At 52.4% G+C, this 19,407-nt stretch overlaps 1 protein-coding gene across 4 annotated transcripts in view; it reads left to right on the top strand.

Annotated features, from left to right (window-relative positions):
- The window catches only part of MYO19 (myosin XIX), a 33,885-nt gene that overhangs the window by 9,019 nt on the left and 5,459 nt on the right, over window positions 1-19,407 (top strand). For 3 of the 4 annotated variants that reach the window (XM_029212027.1, XM_029212026.1, XM_029212030.1), the window contains exons 7-21: window positions 5,767-5,899; window positions 6,516-6,585; window positions 7,119-7,236; window positions 7,889-7,985; window positions 8,124-8,200; window positions 9,860-9,950; window positions 10,414-10,585; window positions 12,626-12,699; window positions 13,397-13,518; window positions 13,715-13,828; window positions 14,075-14,251; window positions 14,581-14,733; window positions 15,704-15,811; window positions 16,703-16,773; window positions 18,365-18,468. In XM_029212027.1, the coding sequence (XP_029067860.1) occupies window positions 5,767-5,899; window positions 6,516-6,585; window positions 7,119-7,236; window positions 7,889-7,985; window positions 8,124-8,200; window positions 9,860-9,950; window positions 10,414-10,585; window positions 12,626-12,699; window positions 13,397-13,518; window positions 13,715-13,828; window positions 14,075-14,251; window positions 14,581-14,733; window positions 15,704-15,811; window positions 16,703-16,773; window positions 18,365-18,468 (1,681 nt within the window). The remainder of the gene's footprint in view (window positions 1-5,766; window positions 5,900-6,515; window positions 6,586-7,118; window positions 7,237-7,888; window positions 7,986-8,123; window positions 8,201-9,859; window positions 9,951-10,413; window positions 10,586-12,625; window positions 12,700-13,396; window positions 13,519-13,714; window positions 13,829-14,074; window positions 14,252-14,580; window positions 14,734-15,703; window positions 15,812-16,702; window positions 16,774-18,364; window positions 18,469-19,407) is intronic. The other variant, XM_029212028.1, reaches the window with a different exon arrangement.

The following is a 19,407-nucleotide window of genomic DNA, read 5'->3' as shown; positions in this document are numbered from 1 at the left end:
CCCCTCTGCCTACACTCACATGTGAAAGCATTGCTGAGCGCTGAGCATCTGCCAGCTTCTAGGCTCTGGGCTAGCCAGTAAGGAGTGGCAGGAGGAGGAACAGAGGAAAAATGCAACATCTGGCTTTCAGGGGGCTCTTAGCTCACTGGGAAAGACAGACAAGGAAACAGATGGAGACAGCAAACTGTAGGGATGAGGGCTAGGACTTGGGTGAAGAGGGGATCTTTGAGAGCTATATCAAGTTCGCCGGTGTAGTGGCTGAGGCCCAGCTCCTGGATGAGCCCATTGTCCTCCAGAATTGCTCTGGGCAGCTGAGGCTGGACCTGGCCCTAGACCCGTGCAACCAGAGCTCAGTAACCCTTTATTGAACAGCCACTGTGGTCGTGGGCTGGGCCTGGTATCCTTTTCAATTTTAATTAATTTATTAATTAATTTATTATTTTTTTTGCGGTACGCGGGCCTCTTACTATTGTGGCCTCTCCCATTGCGGAGCACAGGCTCCGGACGCGCAGGCTCAGAGGCCATGGCTCACGGGCCTAGCCGCTCCACGGCATGTGGGATTTTCCCGGACCGGGGCATGAACCCGTGTCCCCTGCATTGGCAGGCGGACTCTCAACCACTGCGCCACCAGGGAAACCCTAATTTATTTTTGATAAATAGTAACATAGTGACATAGCTCTCAAAAATCAAGCAATACTACAAGGCTTACATAAAAAAACAGCAACCCTGCCCCATATCTCTCAGCCCTATGCTTTCACACCTTTTAGCAGTTTGTTTGGGTGTCTCCATCCATATTTCTAAACAACATGCTTATATTATTAGTTATTGATTTTTCAGTTTTGACCTTATCTGTTCATTTCCTACTTTGATGAGGATTTAGCCCTTTTTCCCTGCCCCCAAATACATACATACATATCACGATTTCTGGGTAAGCTAACATATAGTACTTGTAATTACAAGTATGTATGTATTGTTCCCAGCAGAGCCCTGTAACATACTATGATTATATTTCTTTTCTTGTGTAATTTTTCTTTGCCTTTACTTAATAATTGCCCCCACTTTTTCACTTGTTTAGTTTCTATATACCTATTATTAATTCATTATCAAACTTGTCACCAAAACTGGAAAACACCTACCCAACAGGTGCTTTTTTTTTTTTTTTTTTTAAATCACACTGCTTCCAGGATCTTAGTTCCCCAAGCAGGGATCGAACCCGTGCCCCCTGCAGTGGAAGCACGGAGTCTCAACCACTGGACCGCCAGGGAATTCCCTCAGGTGCTTTTTTTCCTTGGCGATGCCCTTCCTAGAGTTCTCACGTCTCCTACTCACATTCAGACTGGTGGCTTCCAAGGGCTGCTGCCACACAGCTATTACCTGGGAGCTGTCTGCCTCACTCTGGGGATCCAGATTGTCCTCTGTTCTGTGATAAATCTCTTATTGTTGGAGCCCAGTGGATTCCTCTTCATCCTTTACTGCCTTGTTTTTATGGAGCATATTCTTCAGTAGCTTCCCGACAAAGGTTACTTGGAGGGCATATTTTTGAGTTGTTGCACATCTGCAAATGTTTATTCTGCCTTAATTTGACATGTTGGCTGGATATTATAATTTCAAATTGGAAATCATTTTCTTTCTGAATTTATAAGTTATTTTCTTATATATTCTTTTGAGTGTTGCTGTTGAAGTCCCAATCCATAAATGGTGATTTGTGTTTTCTTTCCGAAAGTTTTTAGGTTCGTCTTTTTTATCCATAGGTATTGAAATTCACAGTGGCGTGTCTTTTCTCACTTGCTGTTCTGGATACTTTATGTGGGTCTTTTTAACCTTGAAACTCATGTCCTTTAGTTTGGGAAAATACTATATCTGTTGATAATAATTTAATAATTTACTCCCCTTGTTTTCCCTTTCTGGAATTCATATTAGTAGGAAGTTTGATAAATTGTCTAATATTCTGTTTTCCTCATCTATTCTTCTATCTCTTAATATTTTGTCCTGTCTTCTGGGAGATATTCTCTACCCTTCAATCCTTTTGAATTTTGAATTTTTATTAAAAATTTTAATTCGAAGAGTTCTTTCTTGTTCTCTGAATATTATTCTCCCCCCAGCATCCTGGTCTTATTTCTTCTCTTATCTTTGAGGATATTTCATGGTTTTTACTTGTCTTCTGTTCCTTTCATTTCTATTTCCAAAATTCATTTCTATTTCCTTCTAGTTCCTTTTCTTCCTTTGTTGTGATATTTGTCATTCATGTAAAAGAAGTTTACCAAATAGTTAATGACCCTTGAATTTCTGGTTATACTTCAGAATAAGGCATTAAGCAACTGATTAGAATCTCACGTTTATGGACAGGAGGCCTCACTATGGATAGCTTTCTAAACTGGTGGGACCCTGAATGTTCATAACTTGTCTTATGAGCTTGTCAGTATCTCCAGAAAAGATTCTTCTAATCTCTTCATGAGAGAGGTGGAAACTGTAGTTAAGTGGAAATGATAAAAGCATAAACAACTCTTTTTAGCAGACTAGACATGCAGAAGAATTCATCAGTGAACTTGAGAGTGAGTCAATAGAAATCGAAAAATAAAGAGAAATTTGGGGAATTCCCTGGTGGTCCGGTGGTTAGGGCCCGTGCTTCCACTGCAGAGGGCACAGGTTTGATCCCTGGCTGGGGAACTAAGATCCCACGTGCCACATGTTGTGGCCAAAACAAAACAAAACAAAAAAGAGAGAGGAAATTGAAAAACAAAAAGAAAAGCACATTCAGGAGCCTTGGTACAATATCAAATGGTTTACCATACTTGTAATTGATATCCCAGGAGAAGAGAGAATGTGGGTCAGAAGTAATATCTTAGAAAATTAGCAAAAGATAACAAGCACAGATCCTAGAAGCTCAGGAAACACTAAGTAGGATGCATACAAAGAAAACACACCTAGGCACATTATAGTCAAATTGCTGAAGGCAAACATAAGGAAAAAATCTTAAAAAAAAAAATCTTTAAGGAAGCAGGAAAATATACATAAAGAGGAACAAAGATAAGAATGATAGGGACTTCCCTGGTGGCGCAGTTGTTAAGAATCCATCTGCCAATGCAGGGGACACAGGTTCAAGCCCTGGTCCTGGAAGATCCCACATGCTGTGGAGCAGCTAAGCCCACGCACCACAACTACTGAGCCTGTGCTAGCCCGTGAGCCACAACTACTGAAGCCCGTGCACCTAGAGCCCGTGCTCTGCAACGAGAAGCCACCGCAATGAGAAGCCCGCTCACGGCAACAAAGAGTAGCCCCCGCTCGCCACAACTAAAGAAAGCCCGCGTGCAGCAATAAAGACCCAATGCAGCCAAAAAAATGAATGAATGAATGAATAAATAAATAAATTTTTAAAAATCATTCATTCTAAGGTGAAGATAGTAACAATTTATTGTAGAGGTACAATGGAATCATAGAAGTACACAATTCAACCAGAGGCAATAAAAGGAGAAAAAAGTAACAAAGATCCCATGGAACAACTCAAAAAGAAATAATAAGATGGTAGATTTAAACCCAACCATAGCGATTATTAAATGTAAGTGGACTAAACTCTTCAATTAAAGACAGAGAATGTCAGAGTGGTTTTCTTTAAAAAGGCAAGACTCAAATTATATAATGTCTTAAAGAAACGCACTATAAAGATATAGATAGGTTCAAAGTAAAAGAATAGGAAAAGATATGCCATTCCAACACTAATCAAAGGAAAGCTGAAGTAACTATATTAATACACAAAGCAAAAACAATTGAAAGAAATAAAATCAAAATTAATAGTTTGATATTTGTGCATTCTTTTCAAGTACACGTGGAACTGATATGGGCTATCTTCTGAACCACAAAACAAATCTCAATTTGAAAAGATTAAAATACAAACTGTTCTCTGCCCTGAGTAGAATTGAACTAGAAGTAAATAACAAAGATACCTAGAAAATCCCAAAGCGTTTGGGAATTAATACCTTTCTAAATATCCTTTGGGTTAAAGAAGCAATCACAAGGGATATTAGAAAACACTTTGAGTGAATATTAAAGCAAAACACATCAAAATTTGTGCTTAAAAGAAAAAAGCAGTGCGTAGTAGGAAATTTGTTGTAACGTTGAACGCTTATATTCGAAAAGAATAAACTCAAATAATTGACCTGAGCCTCTACCTTAAACTAAGGGAAAAAGAATAAAGTAAACCCAAAGTAAGCAGAAGAAGGAAATAAAGTTAAAAAAAACCCAGTAAAATAGAAACAAAAATAATAAAGCAAGTGAAATCTATGGTTATTTCTCTGAAATGATTAATAAAATCTAGTCAAACTTAGACAAATTACAAATGTCAGAAATGAAAGAATAGACATAACTAAAGATCCTACAGATAAGAAATTTTTATTAACTATTACAATAAATTCTACAATTTAATAAAATGGAGAAATATTTTGAAAGACACAAACTGCTGAAGCTCACATAAGAAGAAACATATAACCTGAATATCTAAATCTATGAGACAAATTTAAGTCATCGTTAAATATCTTTCCTCAGGGCTTCCCTGGTGGCACAGTGGTTAGGAACCTGCCTGCCAATGCAGGGGAAATGGGTTCAAGCCCTGGTCTGGGAAGATCCCACATGCTGCAGAGCAACGAAGCCCGTGAACCACAACTACTGAGCCTGCGCTCTAGAGCCCGCGAGCCACAACTACTGAAGCCCATGCGCCTAGAGCCCGTGCTCCACAACAAGAGAAGCCACCACAATGGGGGCCCGCGCATCGCAACGAAGAGTAGCCCCCACTCGTAACTAGAGAAAGCCCACGTGCAGCAGCAAAGAGCCAACGCAGCCAAAAATAAATTAATAAATTAATTGAAAGAAAAAGAACTAAGGGAATAAGACACAAAAACACAAAGGGAACAGGAGAGACATGAGGAGTGAGAAGTAACACAGCATGGATATGCAGGGGGGGCCTGAGTCTTCAAAAAAAAAAAAAATCCTCATAGCTCCAGGCCCAGGTGCCTTCACTTTATGGATTCTACCAAGTATTTAAGGAATTGACGTTACCAGTTCTATACAAATTCTTTCAGAAAATAGCAGAGAGGGAGCACCTCCCACCTCAGAGGGAGACCTAAAAGAATTTACCAAAAAAGCTACCAAAAAGACCCAAAACCAAACAGAAACAAAGCTAAAAACTTGTAGTGAGGTGTAGGGAGTTTATCAAGGTGACAGGGTACAGGCAGTATATTAAAATCTATTGTTTCTCTGTCCTAGCAATGAACACATGGAAATTAAAATCAAAATAGACCTCATCTCAAGTGATTAAAAACAAAACAGTGAGAATTTTGTAACTAGATTGCCTTGGTATAAATCAGAGCCCTATCATTTACTAGATATGTACTCTTCAATAAAATTAAAATTTTTTCTATGCCTGAGTTTCATCATTTTGAAAACAGGTAGTATGTAATTGCATCTGTGTCTGTAGGGTTGGCAAGAAAATGCATGGAAAGTCTCCTTAGGTCAGTAGCCTGCTCAGGTCAGGGTGGGTTGTCCTCCTCTGCCCCAGCCCCCCTCATTTCTTAAATGCATCCTCAGGAGCTAGGAGAAGCAGAAGTAAGTGTCCCCATTTCACAGACGGGGAAGTGCCTTGCCCAAGGATACAGTTGAACTCAGCATTCACCCTTTGGTCAGCAACATACATGGTGGAAAAGAGGGCTGTATCAGGCAGGCTCAGAAGTGGGAGGGAACGTGGACACAGCTCCCACAGGGCTGTTTCTGCCACAGACATGGACGTCCCGCTGCCTTATGAAGTTCTACGCCGTGGTGGCCGCGTCACCCACATCCTGGGAAAATCACAAGATTGCAGAGAGGATCGAACAGCGAATCTTGAACTCCAACCCCGTCATGGAAGCTTTCGGTGAGCTTGGTGTCCTCGGCACAGTACCTCAGTCCCATTTCTTCTGGAATTTGCCACCTTCCAGGGAAAGGAGCAGTGTTCTCTTTAGGAGAGGGGTGGAGGATAGTTTATCATTCACTGCCATGGATCCCCAACTTCCTCCCAGGTACCCTTAGCCTCCTTCCAGTAGAGGTGACGTCACTCTGTCGTCCCCTCCCTCTAGCCTAAGCAGGTGTAGCAGTGGTGCTGGAGAGGACCTTCTGGCTCACCCCGTCCAAGCCCCATCCTTCCGAACAGCTTCCTGATGGTTCAGGGAGGGGACTTGTCTAAGGATGTACAGCAATTAGTGTGCCTTACCGTCTGCCCCAATAGTAACAGCTTGGTTTTGATCCTTCTTCTCCAGAGAAAATAGTCCCTGACTGCCTAGATTGGCTCTTTCCACTTCATTGCCAGGAAGTTCTAACTCAGCTGAATCGCATTTGCCAAAGCCCGAGTGCCCAGTCCGTAGTCCTGTCCCTTGTGACATGGAAACCAACAAAGGGGCCTTTAGGTGACTTGAGGATAGAGACCTGGCCCCAGCAGACCTGAGGCCACCTTAGCCCCTGGGGACTCTGTAAACACAAGGTGTGATCTGTAGGGAACGCGTGCACACTGAGGAATAACAACAGTAGCCGCTTTGGGAAGTTCATCCAGCTCCAGCTGAACAGGTAATCTCTGCTGCCAGTCTCTGTGCCAGTCTGGCGCTGGGGGCGGGGGAGTGTGACAGTGTCTGGGGCAGTGCCCCGCCTGGGCCACCCCTGTGGGCAGAACTCAGCTCCTCCTGGCATGTTTTTATGTGTGATAAGTGAACCTGAGGGTGATCTTTGAAGCTGGAGAGCTCTAACTCCTCCAGCCTGAGGGACCCTGGGGCAATGTGCTTGTGCAGCCCATGTGTTCTGACTTCTACCCTTGCTCAGAGACTTCTAGCTAAACTGCCACCTCTTGGCCACACCTCTGAGCTTGAAGCTGGGGCTCTGTTCCTGCCTCGGGGTGGGGCAAAATAATGTACAGAGGCCTTGGTCCTGCCCCTGAGCTGGTTGGAGGGCAATGTCCCAGACCCCCAACCAAGGACTTGCTGAGTGGTCCCTAGTCCTCACAACCCCCATTGCCTAAGTGGAAGAGTTGGGGGAGGTTGCAGTCTGGCACACAGTAAGTGCCCAGTAAACGTCCATGGGATGAACAGGCAACTAATGGGCTCCAGCCTGCTTGTACCCAGGGCCCAGCAGATGACTGGAGCTGCAGTTCAGACCTACTTGCTAGAGAAGACTCGAGTGGCCTGCCAGGCCTCCAATGAGAGGAACTTCCACATCTTCTATCAGGTCTGTACCAGGTGGGGCCCACAGCTGCCCAGATGCAGGGCGGAGATGGGTCTGTGCCCCTAAACCTTCCCCTCCCTGCCTTGCTTCATGCCTGCCTGTCCACCTGGTTTCAGCAATGCCACCACTTATTCCTACAAACTTTATGTAACACTTCCGTCACACACTGGGTCTTGGCTCCCAGGATGGCTTTGGCATGGGAACGTGCTTGCCTTCTCTGTCAGATCAGAAGGCCCTTGAGGCTGGGACTGTCTCCACAATGGAAACTGTCACTCTCAGATGGAGGGTTGTCCTCGAACGGCAACTGGGAACAAGGACCTCCCTAGACTGTGCCTCCTCCATCAGACTGGGGGACCCCCAAGGCATGGGTAGTACGTCTCCCTGCTCTCAGATTGGGACTGGGGGCTCCCCAGGTGGAGTTTTGCTTTCTTCATCAGACTGCAGACCCCCTCAGTGAGTTTTCTTGCATCGGGTGGACACACCCAGAACTGTTGGCTGCTGCTTTTGCCCCCCTGCCTGCCCTGGGCTCTCTGCGGGAACCTCTCAGCCTTGTGACATTGCTGCCGTTTCTCACTGCTCTCATCCCAGCCCCAGGCGTATGCAGGCCTAGGCTTCCCCAGCACCCCCGGCTCAGCCCCCGTCCCCATCCCCACAGATCTGCAAAGGAGCCAGTGCGGACGAGAGGCTCCAGTGGCACCTCCCTGAGGGAGCCGCCTTCTTCTGGCTGCCCAACCCAGAGAGGACCTTGGAAGGTAGGGGGAGCCTTACCCAGCACCCTGGGCTGGCCCGGCAGCGCCCACCCATCCCGACAGGGCCTGCCTCCCTCACCCCTCGCTGCCCCTGCTGACCTCTGGTTCTGACTCTGGGCTGTGACTTGGATTCCTTTTCAGAGGATTGTTTCGAGGTGACCAGGGACGCCATGCTTCATTTGGGCATCGATGCCCCCACCCAGAACAACATCTTTCAGGTCAGAGGAAAAGCCACACCACTGACATGTGGCAGCGGTGATGGGCAGCCCCTTTCATAGGGCCTTTCTCTCAATGTGTGAGACTCTTTTCCTGAGGATCTAAGATGTTAGGCCCCACTGCACAATCTCCAAGGAGTCGCCCGCCTCTCTGTGAGGCTGAGCCTGGAGACCGGGGGTCAGGGTGGACGGGGGCAGAGAGGACAGTGGCAGGGCACATAGTGCTATAGAACAGGCCAGCACAGTGACCCACGGAGGTCAAAGGGCAAAGTGCCTGGGTCAGTTATTGCTCCATTAATCAGAATAGAGAAACGATGCTGCCATGTGGTTGTCTAGTGTGTTAAAAGTTTTAAAATCATGTTCACACCTCTTAGCTCACTTGGTATTTTTCAACAGACCCATGGGTATGGAGATTATTCCCATTTAATGCTTGAGAAAACTAGAGACCTGCCCACGGCCAGACAGCACTGAGTGGTGCAGACAGAGTTTGTACTGGACGTAGTAATTCCGACTTCCCACCCTCTTGCTCTTCCTCCTGGGACACAGTGCTCACCCAGAGGAACTGGGCCCCGCTCATCCCCACTGGTGGTCTCCCTTCTCCCATCTTTCTCCTCATTCCTGCAGAGCGGCGGGAGGGGATCTGTAGGATTGGCTGGCAGCAGAGACAGGGATGCCGCTCCAGGGAGATGGCAGTGCAGTGGAAAGAGACCTCCACCTCCAGAAGGGGGCTGCTCAGGCTGTAGGGGGAGATCACAGCCAGTATGGGCACCACCAGCCAAGAGCTTGGCCAGAGGGACAGCACATAGGACAAGTTGACAACAATAGGAGTCTGGACAGGAGTGCTGTCTTGAGGGTGGCATGACCTTGTGTCCCAGCCACACTGCCCATCAGCACAGTAGTCTTCTCCTGAGGTGGGTTGTGGCCTGAAAGCCAGTAGCATGTGGGCACACCCTTTCTGGGACCAGACAGGGATGGTAGGAGAGGCCCTGCTCTACCGATACCAGGTCCAAAGGTTTCCAAGTTGCTGGACCCAGGGGTCCCCTTTCTACAGCCCCTCATCCATGTGGGTCATTGAGTGCGAAGGCAAGGGAGCACCCACTGGACAGAGACTAAGATCACAGATCCTGCCCTAGGCCAGGCTGTCAGAAGCCAAACAGTGCTGAGAAAGAGCCAGAAGGAGCCAGAGCCGAGCCCCCACCAGCCACACAGAGGTGGGGCCAGTCCACGAGGAACAGGAGTGGCCTTCCCACACGGTCTGCTCCTGGAGTCGGGGGGCAGGGGGACAGACTGTGGGTGACTTGGCGGCCCCAGTGGCTGCCCCGGGAGGGATCTGAAGTTGAATTGCCTGGGTTCTCATCCTGCCTTTCTCCTTTACCAAGTGCGTGGCCTCGGGCTTGTGATTTAACCTCTCCCCATCTCATCTATTATCATGGGCACCACCATAGCACATGCCTCATTGGTTGTTGAAAAGATTACAGGAAATGATGCATGTAACTTGCGTAGAATTGGGTCTGGCCGAGTCATGGAGTAAGTGGGCAGTAATTGAGAGCTGTTATTATTCTGTTATCATAATTATCATATTCAGCAGGAGAGAGACCCTCCCCAGGCTGGGCTCCAGCCCTTGAGAAGGGGCCCACTTCGTGTCCTCTCCTGCCCCCTCAGGCCCTAGCTGGACTGCTGCACCTCGGCAACACCCGGTTTGCTGACTCCGGGAACGAAGCCCAGCCCTGCCCACTGATGGACGATGCTAAGTGTGAGTGCAAGGATGGGGGGCCTGCACCTCAGGCTTTGGTCAGACACCCGGGGAGCAAGGCAGGCCCTGCCGGAAAAGAGGCAATATTTGGTGGGATCGGGTGGGAGGGAGGCCAGAAGGTGAAATTTGGAATCAGTGCCCTTGAAGCCGTAAGCTATAGGGCTCTGCCCTGGAGAAGTTACTCCTCACCCCATCTCTGCTGCAGCAGATAGCATCGCCCGCATCTTACAGATGAGAAAACGAGAGTTGGAGGGTTTATAAAGCGGTTTATCCCACTCATGGTCGTGTGGACTGGCACACAGAAGCCCTGGGTTCAAGTCCTGCCTCTGCCTTGGCCAAGCCTCCTCACCCACGTGCACCTGGGTTCACTCTGCCCCATTGGGTGGGTCGTGGTTCCACTGTGATGACTTCACGGGGCCTTGTGCAGAGGGATGTTTGGATGGAGGGTGTTTGTGCCTCCCAGGCTCTGTCAGGACATCGGCCTCACTGCTGCGGCTCCCAGAAGACCCTCTGCTGGAGACACTGCGGATTCGAACCATCAGGGCAGGCAGGCGGCAGCAGGTGTTCCGGAAGCCCTGCTCCCGGGCCGAGTGTGACACCCGCAGAGACTGTCTGGCCAAACTGGTCTATGCACGGTGAGTGCTCTGGGCCCTGCCCTCCTCCCAGGCCCCCCCATCTGGAGTTGGAACAGACCCCTTAGGCAGTACGGCTGGGCCCAGGGTGAGGGCTGCCAGATAAAGCAGACGGGTTCCCTGCCTTTCTCCCCAGACCCTGGGGGGCAGGAGGGAGTGGCTCCTGGGCTTTCCCCGAGCAAGGCCCTTGGCTTGATTCCGGACTACTCTGCGTGGAGAAGTTGCCACCTGGCCTAGATTCAGCATGTTATTAAAGTACAGGAGCCTGGCTTGACCTTGGTGATAGGTGAGGAAGGCCTGCCTGCTCTGCTGGCAAGGCCAGCCCCAGAGGTGATGTGGGTCCCTCCCAGGTCCGGGTGCAGACCCATGGGTGAATAGGCTCCTCTGTCTCTGTGTGCCCTTGTACTCTTGGTAGTCACCTGGGGAATCTGATAGATGGTGGTAGAGCCAGAAGCTTTGCCCACAGTCTTGAGCAACACTGTGCAGCAGGTGGAGCCCAGAACAGGGGGAAGGCGGGGGTCCTGTCCTTTTCCTGTTGGCTCTGTGGGCATCTCTACCCTTTGGCCATGTGGTTAAGGGGTGATTTGTTACTCTGGGTTCTGAGACCCTTTGGGGTGCCATTGAGGGTGTCTGGGGGCCCAGGCTCCTCTGAAATTATGGGACAGAACACGTATGTATGTGTGTGTGTGTGTGTGTGTGTGCGCGCGTGCGCGCACGTGCATGTGCTTATAGGAACTTGGGTACCTGTGGAGAGGGTCCCCCTGGTTTCACGAACTTCTCAAGAGCTAAGAGCCTGAGAAGCTCTGCTAAGGGGATAAGATCCTCTGAGTGAAAATGGCCCAGGGCAGGTGGGCCCAGACTGAACCCGGTTCAGCAAGGTACTCTGTTCTCACTCCCTAGAAGCGAATTTCAGGTCAGAATTTGAGGCCAAAGATTTTTAAAGCTTTTGTGTCGAATCACTGCAAAATGAGCAGGGTAAAGTGTGATGATCACAGACACAGTGAGTCTCTAATCATGGATCATTTTACACACAGCAAACAGGTCATTGTATTACTAGCTCACTCATTTTTAGTACCTCAAATGGGTATTTGAAGTCCTTGTTGCAAAAATAGGAATCATTTACTGAATTGAAAAAAAGTTGCAGAGCAATTACTTAAACGAATGGTAAGGAAGAAACCCTTATATAGTATCATATGTGTCACCATGTTGTACAGCAACCGTCCCGTCATCTCAGGGGCGACGGTTCCAGAGTGCAGGTTGCCATTGTCCACCTCGGGTGACTCGGGGCCCCCTCGTGCAGGATGGAGTAGGGGGATGTGGTGGGGCCTTGAGCGCTGGCCTCCGCAGGCTGAGGTCTGCAGGGGAGTCCAGTGAACTCAGTGCTTCACAGTCCCACCCAGAGCTGCCTGTCAGCCCCTTCTCATCAAGATGCAGCTGGGTGTCGGGCCAGGGGACTGAGGCAGACCCACTCCCTGTCTAGCCCCAGAAGCTATACCGGACCTCAGTGGTATCACAGGTTCAGTTCCAGACCACCACAATAAAGTGAGTCACACGAATTTCTTGGCTTCGTGGTGCATAGCAATGTTATGTTTACACCATACTGTAGACTATTAAGTGTGCAATAGCTTTATGTCCAAAAGAACAATGTACATAACTTAATTTTAAAATAACGCTGTTGGGAAAATGGTGCTGTTAGACTTGCTTGATGCAGGGTTGCCACAGACCTTCAATTTGTAAAACATGCAATAAAGCAAAGCACAATAAAAAGGGACGTGCCTGCAGTTGGTCCCGTGCTCAGTCTTGCTCGCGGACAGGCCAGGTCTTCGTGTGCCCGGGAACGTGCGTGACCACGGCCTGCATGTGTAGTAGGTCAAGACAGGATGGGCAGGACACGAGAGGAGAGTGTTCAGCCCTTGACCTGTCAGGCTCAGAAGACAGGCCCTCCAAGGTGTGGCACCCAGGCTGGAGGGACAGTCCTGCCACCCCTCAGGCTCAGCCTGACGCTTCTCACCAGAGCCCACTCCCCCCGCCCCACCCCAACAGGCTGTTTGACTGGCTGGTATCGGTGATCAACAGCAGCATCTGTGCGGACCCAGACTCCTGGACCACTTTCATAGGTAGCAGGGGCTCACCCTCCAGGAACCCTCCTTCAGAAAAAGGACAGGAGGGCCCGGCACAGAGAGCAGAGCCCTGGGTCTACTGCGGGACTCCGGGCAGCTCCTTTCCCTCCTCTGCACCCGTCTCCTCACCCTCCACCAGTGTGTGGGCGAGGTCTCTGCTCTCTGGTGCCCGCATCTGACCGTCCCTAGCCCTCCAGGCAGGCTCAGCTGGCGGCCGGGCCACGAGGGCCCCTCCTCTCCCCGGAGACCCAGCTCCGGTCTCAGGAGAATAGTGGGGGACGGTGAAGGAGCTAGATTAGAAGGGACATGGGAGACATGGTAACATCATTGGAACCTGCTAGGGGAGGAAGTAAAGCTCAGAAGCGTCGGTGAAGTTTGCTTACAGAATGGAATTCTAGGCACCAACTGAGCACGTGAGACTCAGGCCGTCCAAACCGGGTTGGACACACAGCGTTCCCCAGGACCTGGTTCCCTGACACCTCATTCGGCCTCTTCCTGCTCTTAGCTCTGAGGGGACGGGAGGCTGCCCTGGGAACCACGCTGGGGTGGGAGGTGCTCTGCTCGCCGCTGGGTACCGTCCTCACCCCGCCTCAGCTCTGGGTTGCCAAGCATGAGGCTTTACCCTGGGCTCCTGTCGTCCCGCGGGCCCCGCCTCCTCCTGCCCTGGCCCCACGGGGTCTCCGCTTCCTGCCAGGCCTGCTGGACGTGTACGGGTTTGAGTCATTCCCCACCAACAGTCTGGAACAGCTGTGCATCAACTATGCCAGCGAGAAGCTGCAGCAGCACTTCGTGGCTCACCACCTCAGGGCCCAGCAGGTGAGGGGGGGGCGCTCCTGCGTTCCCTCTCTCTCCCTGGCCCCCAGCCCCGTCCCTGCATCTGACCAGGCGTCTTCGGTTCCTTCTTTCACACCGCTCTGCAACGGGCTGTGGTGCTGAGGCCAGCCGTGGGATGGCCAGCTGGACCTCAGACCACAGTTGCCTTCTGCCACCCCACTCCCACCTCTGCCCCCAGGAGGAGTACACGGCTGAGGGTCTGGAGTGGTCGACTGTCAGCTACCAGGACAACCAGACCTGTTTGGATCTCATCGAGGGGAGCCCCGTCAGCATCTGCTCCCTCATAAACGAGGTCGGGGGGCCCAGCTAGTGTGCAGAGCACCCGAGTGGGGCTTTGGGCTGCTCTGGGACCTTGAAGACCATCTGCGCTCTCTGTGTGCCTCTTTCTCTCCATCTGCATAATGGGTTTGCTAGCCCTATAACCCCTCCTTTTCAGGGTCACTGTGATGCTCCCATGGGTCCACGGGGTGGGGACTGTGAGGGTTGTGAGCCCCTCTCACCTTGTGGCTGACCACCTGTCCCATCCCGGCCCACACAGGAATGCCGCCTTAATCGGCCAAGCAGTGCAGCCCAGCTCCAGACACGCATTGAGAGTGCGCTGGCAGGCAGCCCCTGCCTGGGCCACAACAAGCTCAGCCGGGAGCCAAGCTTCATCGTGGTGCATTATGCGGGGTCTGTGCGGTACCACACCGCAGGCCTGGTGGAGAAGAACAAGGTGAGGGCTGGGCCGTGGCCTGTGGCCCCTGCGTGAAATGAGATGCTGAGTCATGGCTGCATGTGTGTGGAAGCTTCTGTCATGTGTCCTCCCCTCCTGAACGTCCTCCCGAGTCCAGGGTCGCCTCTTGGGCCCTCCTCTCTGAGGTCTCTGCTCATCAGGCACAACCTGCCCAGAAATGGCTGCGTTTCCTGGCTTCTAGGCACCCAGTAGACCAGCTCTGAACCTCTTGGGCTCAGGCCCTGCCCTTCTTCTGGGGCCTGGGTGAGCAGGGCTGGCAGCCCGTGGGCAGCACCACGCCTGCTCTCACCCTGGTCCTTTCCCCATAGGACCCCATCCCCCCTGAGCTGACCAGGCTCCTGCAGCAATCCCAGGACCCCCTGCTCAAAGTGCTGTTTCCTGCTGACCCTGAAGAGAAGTCCCAGGAGGAGCCCTCTGGCCAGAGCAGGGCCCCTGTGTTGACCGTGGTGTCCAAGTTCAAGGTGGGTCCGAGTGCTGATGCCACGTGCTTGGTTCACTCATCAATCTCCAGTGCTTACCAAGCACCTCCCAGGATCAGTGCTGTGTGCTGGGAGCATTGAGGAGTCAGGTAGCCGTGGTCCTGGTCCACGGAAGACAGAAACCGGAAACTGACAGAGGGACTGTGTGTGTAGTTGACGTGACAGGAAGCCTAGGGGCGCGTGGGTGGCAGTGCGGCCTTTCGCCCACTGCTGATAGGGTGATCGTGGAAGAGCAGTAGTTACCTGAACCTCTGTGACTGGCCCACTCCCAGTTCCCTAGCTTCCTGCTCAAACTCTGTCCTCGGCCAGAGCAGACAGGTCCGCTCCTAACGTCGCTCCGCCCTTGCACGTTCGGCTGCACCATCCCTGGGCTCCACCCTCACTCCCGCCCTCCATGCCCCTTCTCTTAGTTTATTCCTCGTCCTCTTTCCAACCACAGCCTTCTCATTACCTCCCATGGGAGACAACCAGGGGAGCCCAGGTTTGGTTAGCCCTTTCCTGCCCAGCCTCAGACACACCACTGAGAGAGCCCAGCCCACGTCTGCAAGGCCCGTTAGGCCCCGAGCTGTGAGATGACGGCAGACGGCCATGTCGTAGCCCTGGCAAGGCTTCCAGCACACAGGACGCGCTTAGTCGCCCGAACAGCTGTCACCCAAACAAATGGCAGGGGGTTCTGAGATGCTTCTCTCCTGGAAAGGTTGCTCTGGTCGGGGGCGGCTGAGACCAGATGCAGGGAGACCAACCCGGTGGGGAGGGCCACAGGTCAAGAAGGGTCCCTGGAGGCGGAGGTGAGGAGTGTGCTCTGGGCACACCCAGTGAGAGCTGCCAGGACTCATTCAGGGCATGTGAGGATCCAGCTCTCGGGGCTGGGAGGGCTGCTTGGAGGTGTCACTAACCAGGGCCCAGCCGGTGCTCCCCCAGCAGCCTGACCCACGGTCTCTTCCCTCTGCAGGCCTCCCTGGAGCAGCTTCTGCAGGTCCTGCATAGCACCACACCCCACTACATTCGCTGCATCAAGCCCAACGGCCGGGGCCAGGCGCAGATGTTCCACCAGGAGGAGGTAATTCACACTGGGCCAGAGCTGCTTTGTGGAGGGTCCCATTCGGCCAAGACCCTGGAGGGGTAAGGGGCAGGACGTCTGCTCCAAATGGAGTGACATTAGGGAGGGCTTATCGCCCCAGCTCTGGCAGGACAGTCATGTACAGTTGTGTGGTCTGTGTACTGCATGGTGGCCCAACCACAGGAGGCAAGTAGGGGCTACAGTGCATCTTGCTCTCTGCTCACCAAGCCATGTGCCCTGACAAGAGACTGAGGCTGCCCAGAGGAATGGGTGTCTCTTGTGATCAGCTGGAAGTCTGTGTCACCCTACAGACCAGACACAGTGCACTATTTCTGATGGATAGTTTCTAAAATTTACACAAAAGCACTCTGTGGCCAGCAGCTGCCCTTTGCCCTTTGGAGGGATGTGGTAGAGATATGAGAGCTGGACGATGCTGGAGAGCGTCCCACAGTCGACTGGCAGATATGACCTTAGGGTTCATAGTCAGGACCACTGCTCTGTGGTAAAGACCTTGGTTGGGTCCCAGAAGCATCTTCACAGTATAACCTCTCCTGCCTCTTAGCTGTGACTCACTCTATTGACTGCAGAATATAAAATAAATAAAAAAGAGGAATTGGATTGGGTTGCATTGTGAGGCAAAGATGGGAGCGGTGAGACAGCCAGGACTAGCATTGGCCTCAGTTGTACCAGAAGCCAGGCTTCAGATAAGGGGACCTGGGGCCACCAGGACCCTTTCTAACAGGGAGATTTTCTCAAGGTCCCTTGATTTCTCACTGCCCCAAAGACTGCCCATCAGGAGAGCCTGCAGATCCGCACCAGCAGGGCCACAGGAAGGGTGGCATTTGGGGCCTGCTGGCCCCATGCTGCAGCCCTGTCTCCCTAACCCTGCAGGTCCTGAGCCAGCTGGAGGCCTGTGGCCTCGTGGAGACCATCCACATCAGTGCCGCTGGCTTCCCCATCCGGTGAGTGGGCCAGTCCATCCAGTGCAGGGGGCAGGGCCAATGCCAGGGTGGAGCTCAGGGCACGGGTCAGACAAGAGCCTGATCAGCCCAGAGCAGGATGTGGAGATGAAGAGAAAGAGGCAGGTCCACAGAAGTCGGCCTGGAGCTCTAGGGCTGCGCTCACTTTCTGTGGCCTGTTTTGTGGAGGCACGTTGTCTGGTGTGTATCAGTGAATAAGAAAGGTGAGTCTTGCCTTCTTGGGATGTACATCGCTGTGGAAAGGAACAAAATGTGCCATTAGGTGGACAAATGGGGAAGGGGTCAGGACTGCTCAGGGAGGGGCCCTCTGAGCAGCTCAGGCCTAGGGAAGCAAAGCCAAGGGGCCAGCCTGGGAAGACTTGGAGGAGGGGAGAGTATTCGAGACCCTGGGAACAGTAACCCCAAAGCTCCCAGGTTAGGACCTGAGAGATGCTAAAGTGACCAGAGCACACACAACAGATGGGGGGAAGGGGGGAAGCTCTAGGCCACGTGAAGACTGCTGTCTTCCTGAGGGCCGTGGGAGCCGCTGGGCGTTGTAAGCAGGGCATGCTGCACGCTCGTTCGTGTTCCGTGGCTGCTGTGTGGAGGCTGCCCTAGGGTCAGGAGAGGAGGGAGATGAGCGGGCAGCTGTTAAAGGTAGGACAGGTGTGATGGTGGCCCAGTGAAAAATGGAGAGAAGTGGGTAAAAGTGGAGTGTGGCTTGCCATAGAAATGGGACTGTGAATGGATAGATGGTGGGGTATGGGGCAGGGGAGCAGTCGACTTCCAGGCTTCCATCTGAGGCAAGTGGATGAATCGGGACACGGGATGGTCTGGGGGAGAGGGCAGGCGAGAGTCCGGTTTGAAATGGAGGGGCACGTGAGGGTCTGTCCTCAGTGACTTTTAACACCGTGAGCAAGGAGATCACAGGGGGAGAGGGAGGTCTGAGGCCATTCCCTGAGGAACGCTCACGTTTAGAGAGGGTGGATGATGAGAAATCAACAACTTGGAGGGGGTTGGGGTGAAGGAGGAAGCCAGGACCGTGGGTGTCCTGGAGGCTGAGAGCAAGCTCTACAAGGGAGAGGGGTCAGCTGGGCACCTGCTGCTGAGAGGCTGGTCAGAGCACTGACCCCTGGAGTTGGTGGCCACGCTGGTGCAGTTTTGGGGACAGAAGCCAGACTCAGGAGTAGGAAGTACCGATGTGTAGGGAAGCGCTGCTGTGATGGGGAGCCGAGACCCCGGGCGGCAGTGGAGGGGGCCGTGGCGTCAGAGGGGAGATGTGCTGAGCCCCTGTGCACAGCAGGAGTGACCCAGGTGTTTGGGGAGAGGCTGGTGAGCCCCTTTGGGAGGGGGCAGGCTGCAGATACCCTCCTAAAAGAGCAAGGCTCCGTGTGGGTAGGACCAAGGCTGCAGGAGCAGGAGGCCCACCATGCACTGGTCTGCACCGGCTTCCCGCCAAGGGGCCTAGTAATGCCATCCGCTCAGTGGGCACAGTCAGGGCAGCACCTCGCTGGTGGTTGAACAGGTGAAACAGTGACTCCTGGCTCACGGCCAAAGTCACTTCATCTCTCCTTCCGCCTGCTTTGGCTTCCAGGGTCTCTCACCGGAACTTCCTGAAGCGGTATGAGTTACTGAGAAGGCTCCGTCCTGGTGCAGCCCCCAGCCCCCATGGCCCACCTCCAGATGAAGGGCGCTCAGGTGAGGCGCCCATTTGCCAGTCACTCGTTCACCCAGTTTCCTGAGCACTTACCTGGGCCATCTCAGGGTGAGGGGCTGGGGCTTCGAATAAAACATAGCCCTGCCCTTGTGGCTCTTGGCTCAGTGGGGGAAACAAACTAAAAGAAGACAGACAATGGGGAAAGTGGAGACACAGAGTTAGGAACAGAATGCTGTGGGTGGTGCTAGAGAGGTATGAATCGGGAAGGCTTCCTGAAGGAGGTGGTGTCTGAGGCTAGATGGGATTAGCCAGGTGAGGGGCATTCCACAGGCAGGGACAGCACTGTGTGTACGAGGAGCTCCAGGCTGTTCAGTGTTGCTGGCTCATAAGGGCAAGAACAGTAGTCGGTGAGGCTGGGGGACAAGCAGGCCCACTCGCAGAAGCTGGACTTTCTCCTCCAGGCAGATGGGAGGCACTTCGGGGGATGAAGGGAGCGGTGTCAGCCTCATGCTTTCTGGAGGCCACCGTGGGGCGCCCCGTGGTTGGCCAGAGGGGAGATAAGCTAGAGATTTGGGCACAGCCGGGAAATGGGAAGAAATTGGCCAGACTTGGCAAGCGTGTGATTCGATGTAGAGGGAGAGGAGAGGAGAGAATTAGCCACGCCCGGCCAGTGGGGAAGAGAGGTCTGGGGAGGCTGCCGAGCCCTTCCCGGCCAGTGGAGACATCCGCAAGGTACCGGCCAGCTCCCACCTCAGGGGAAAGGCCTGGTCTGCTGGGGTTGTTGCATGTGGCGTCACTGAGGCTGTGCGAGTCGGTGAGAAGGCCTGGGCACAGGTGGAGGGAGAAGAGGCCAGGACAGGACAGACAGACAGACACATACACACACACACACACAGAGGGAGAAGAGGCCAAGGACAGGACACACACACACGCGCATACACACACACGGAGGGAGAACACGCCAAGGACAGGACACACAC

This window comes from Monodon monoceros, unplaced genomic scaffold (assembly GCF_005190385.1).
Source record: "Monodon monoceros isolate NGI ecotype Baffin Bay Population unplaced genomic scaffold, NGI_Narwhal_1 Super_Scaffold_9, whole genome shotgun sequence".
In the NCBI taxonomy this organism is placed as follows: domain Eukaryota; kingdom Metazoa; phylum Chordata; class Mammalia; order Artiodactyla; family Monodontidae; genus Monodon; species Monodon monoceros.
Note: the sequence above shows the minus strand (reverse complement) of the source record. Positions and strands in the feature narration are given on the sequence as shown.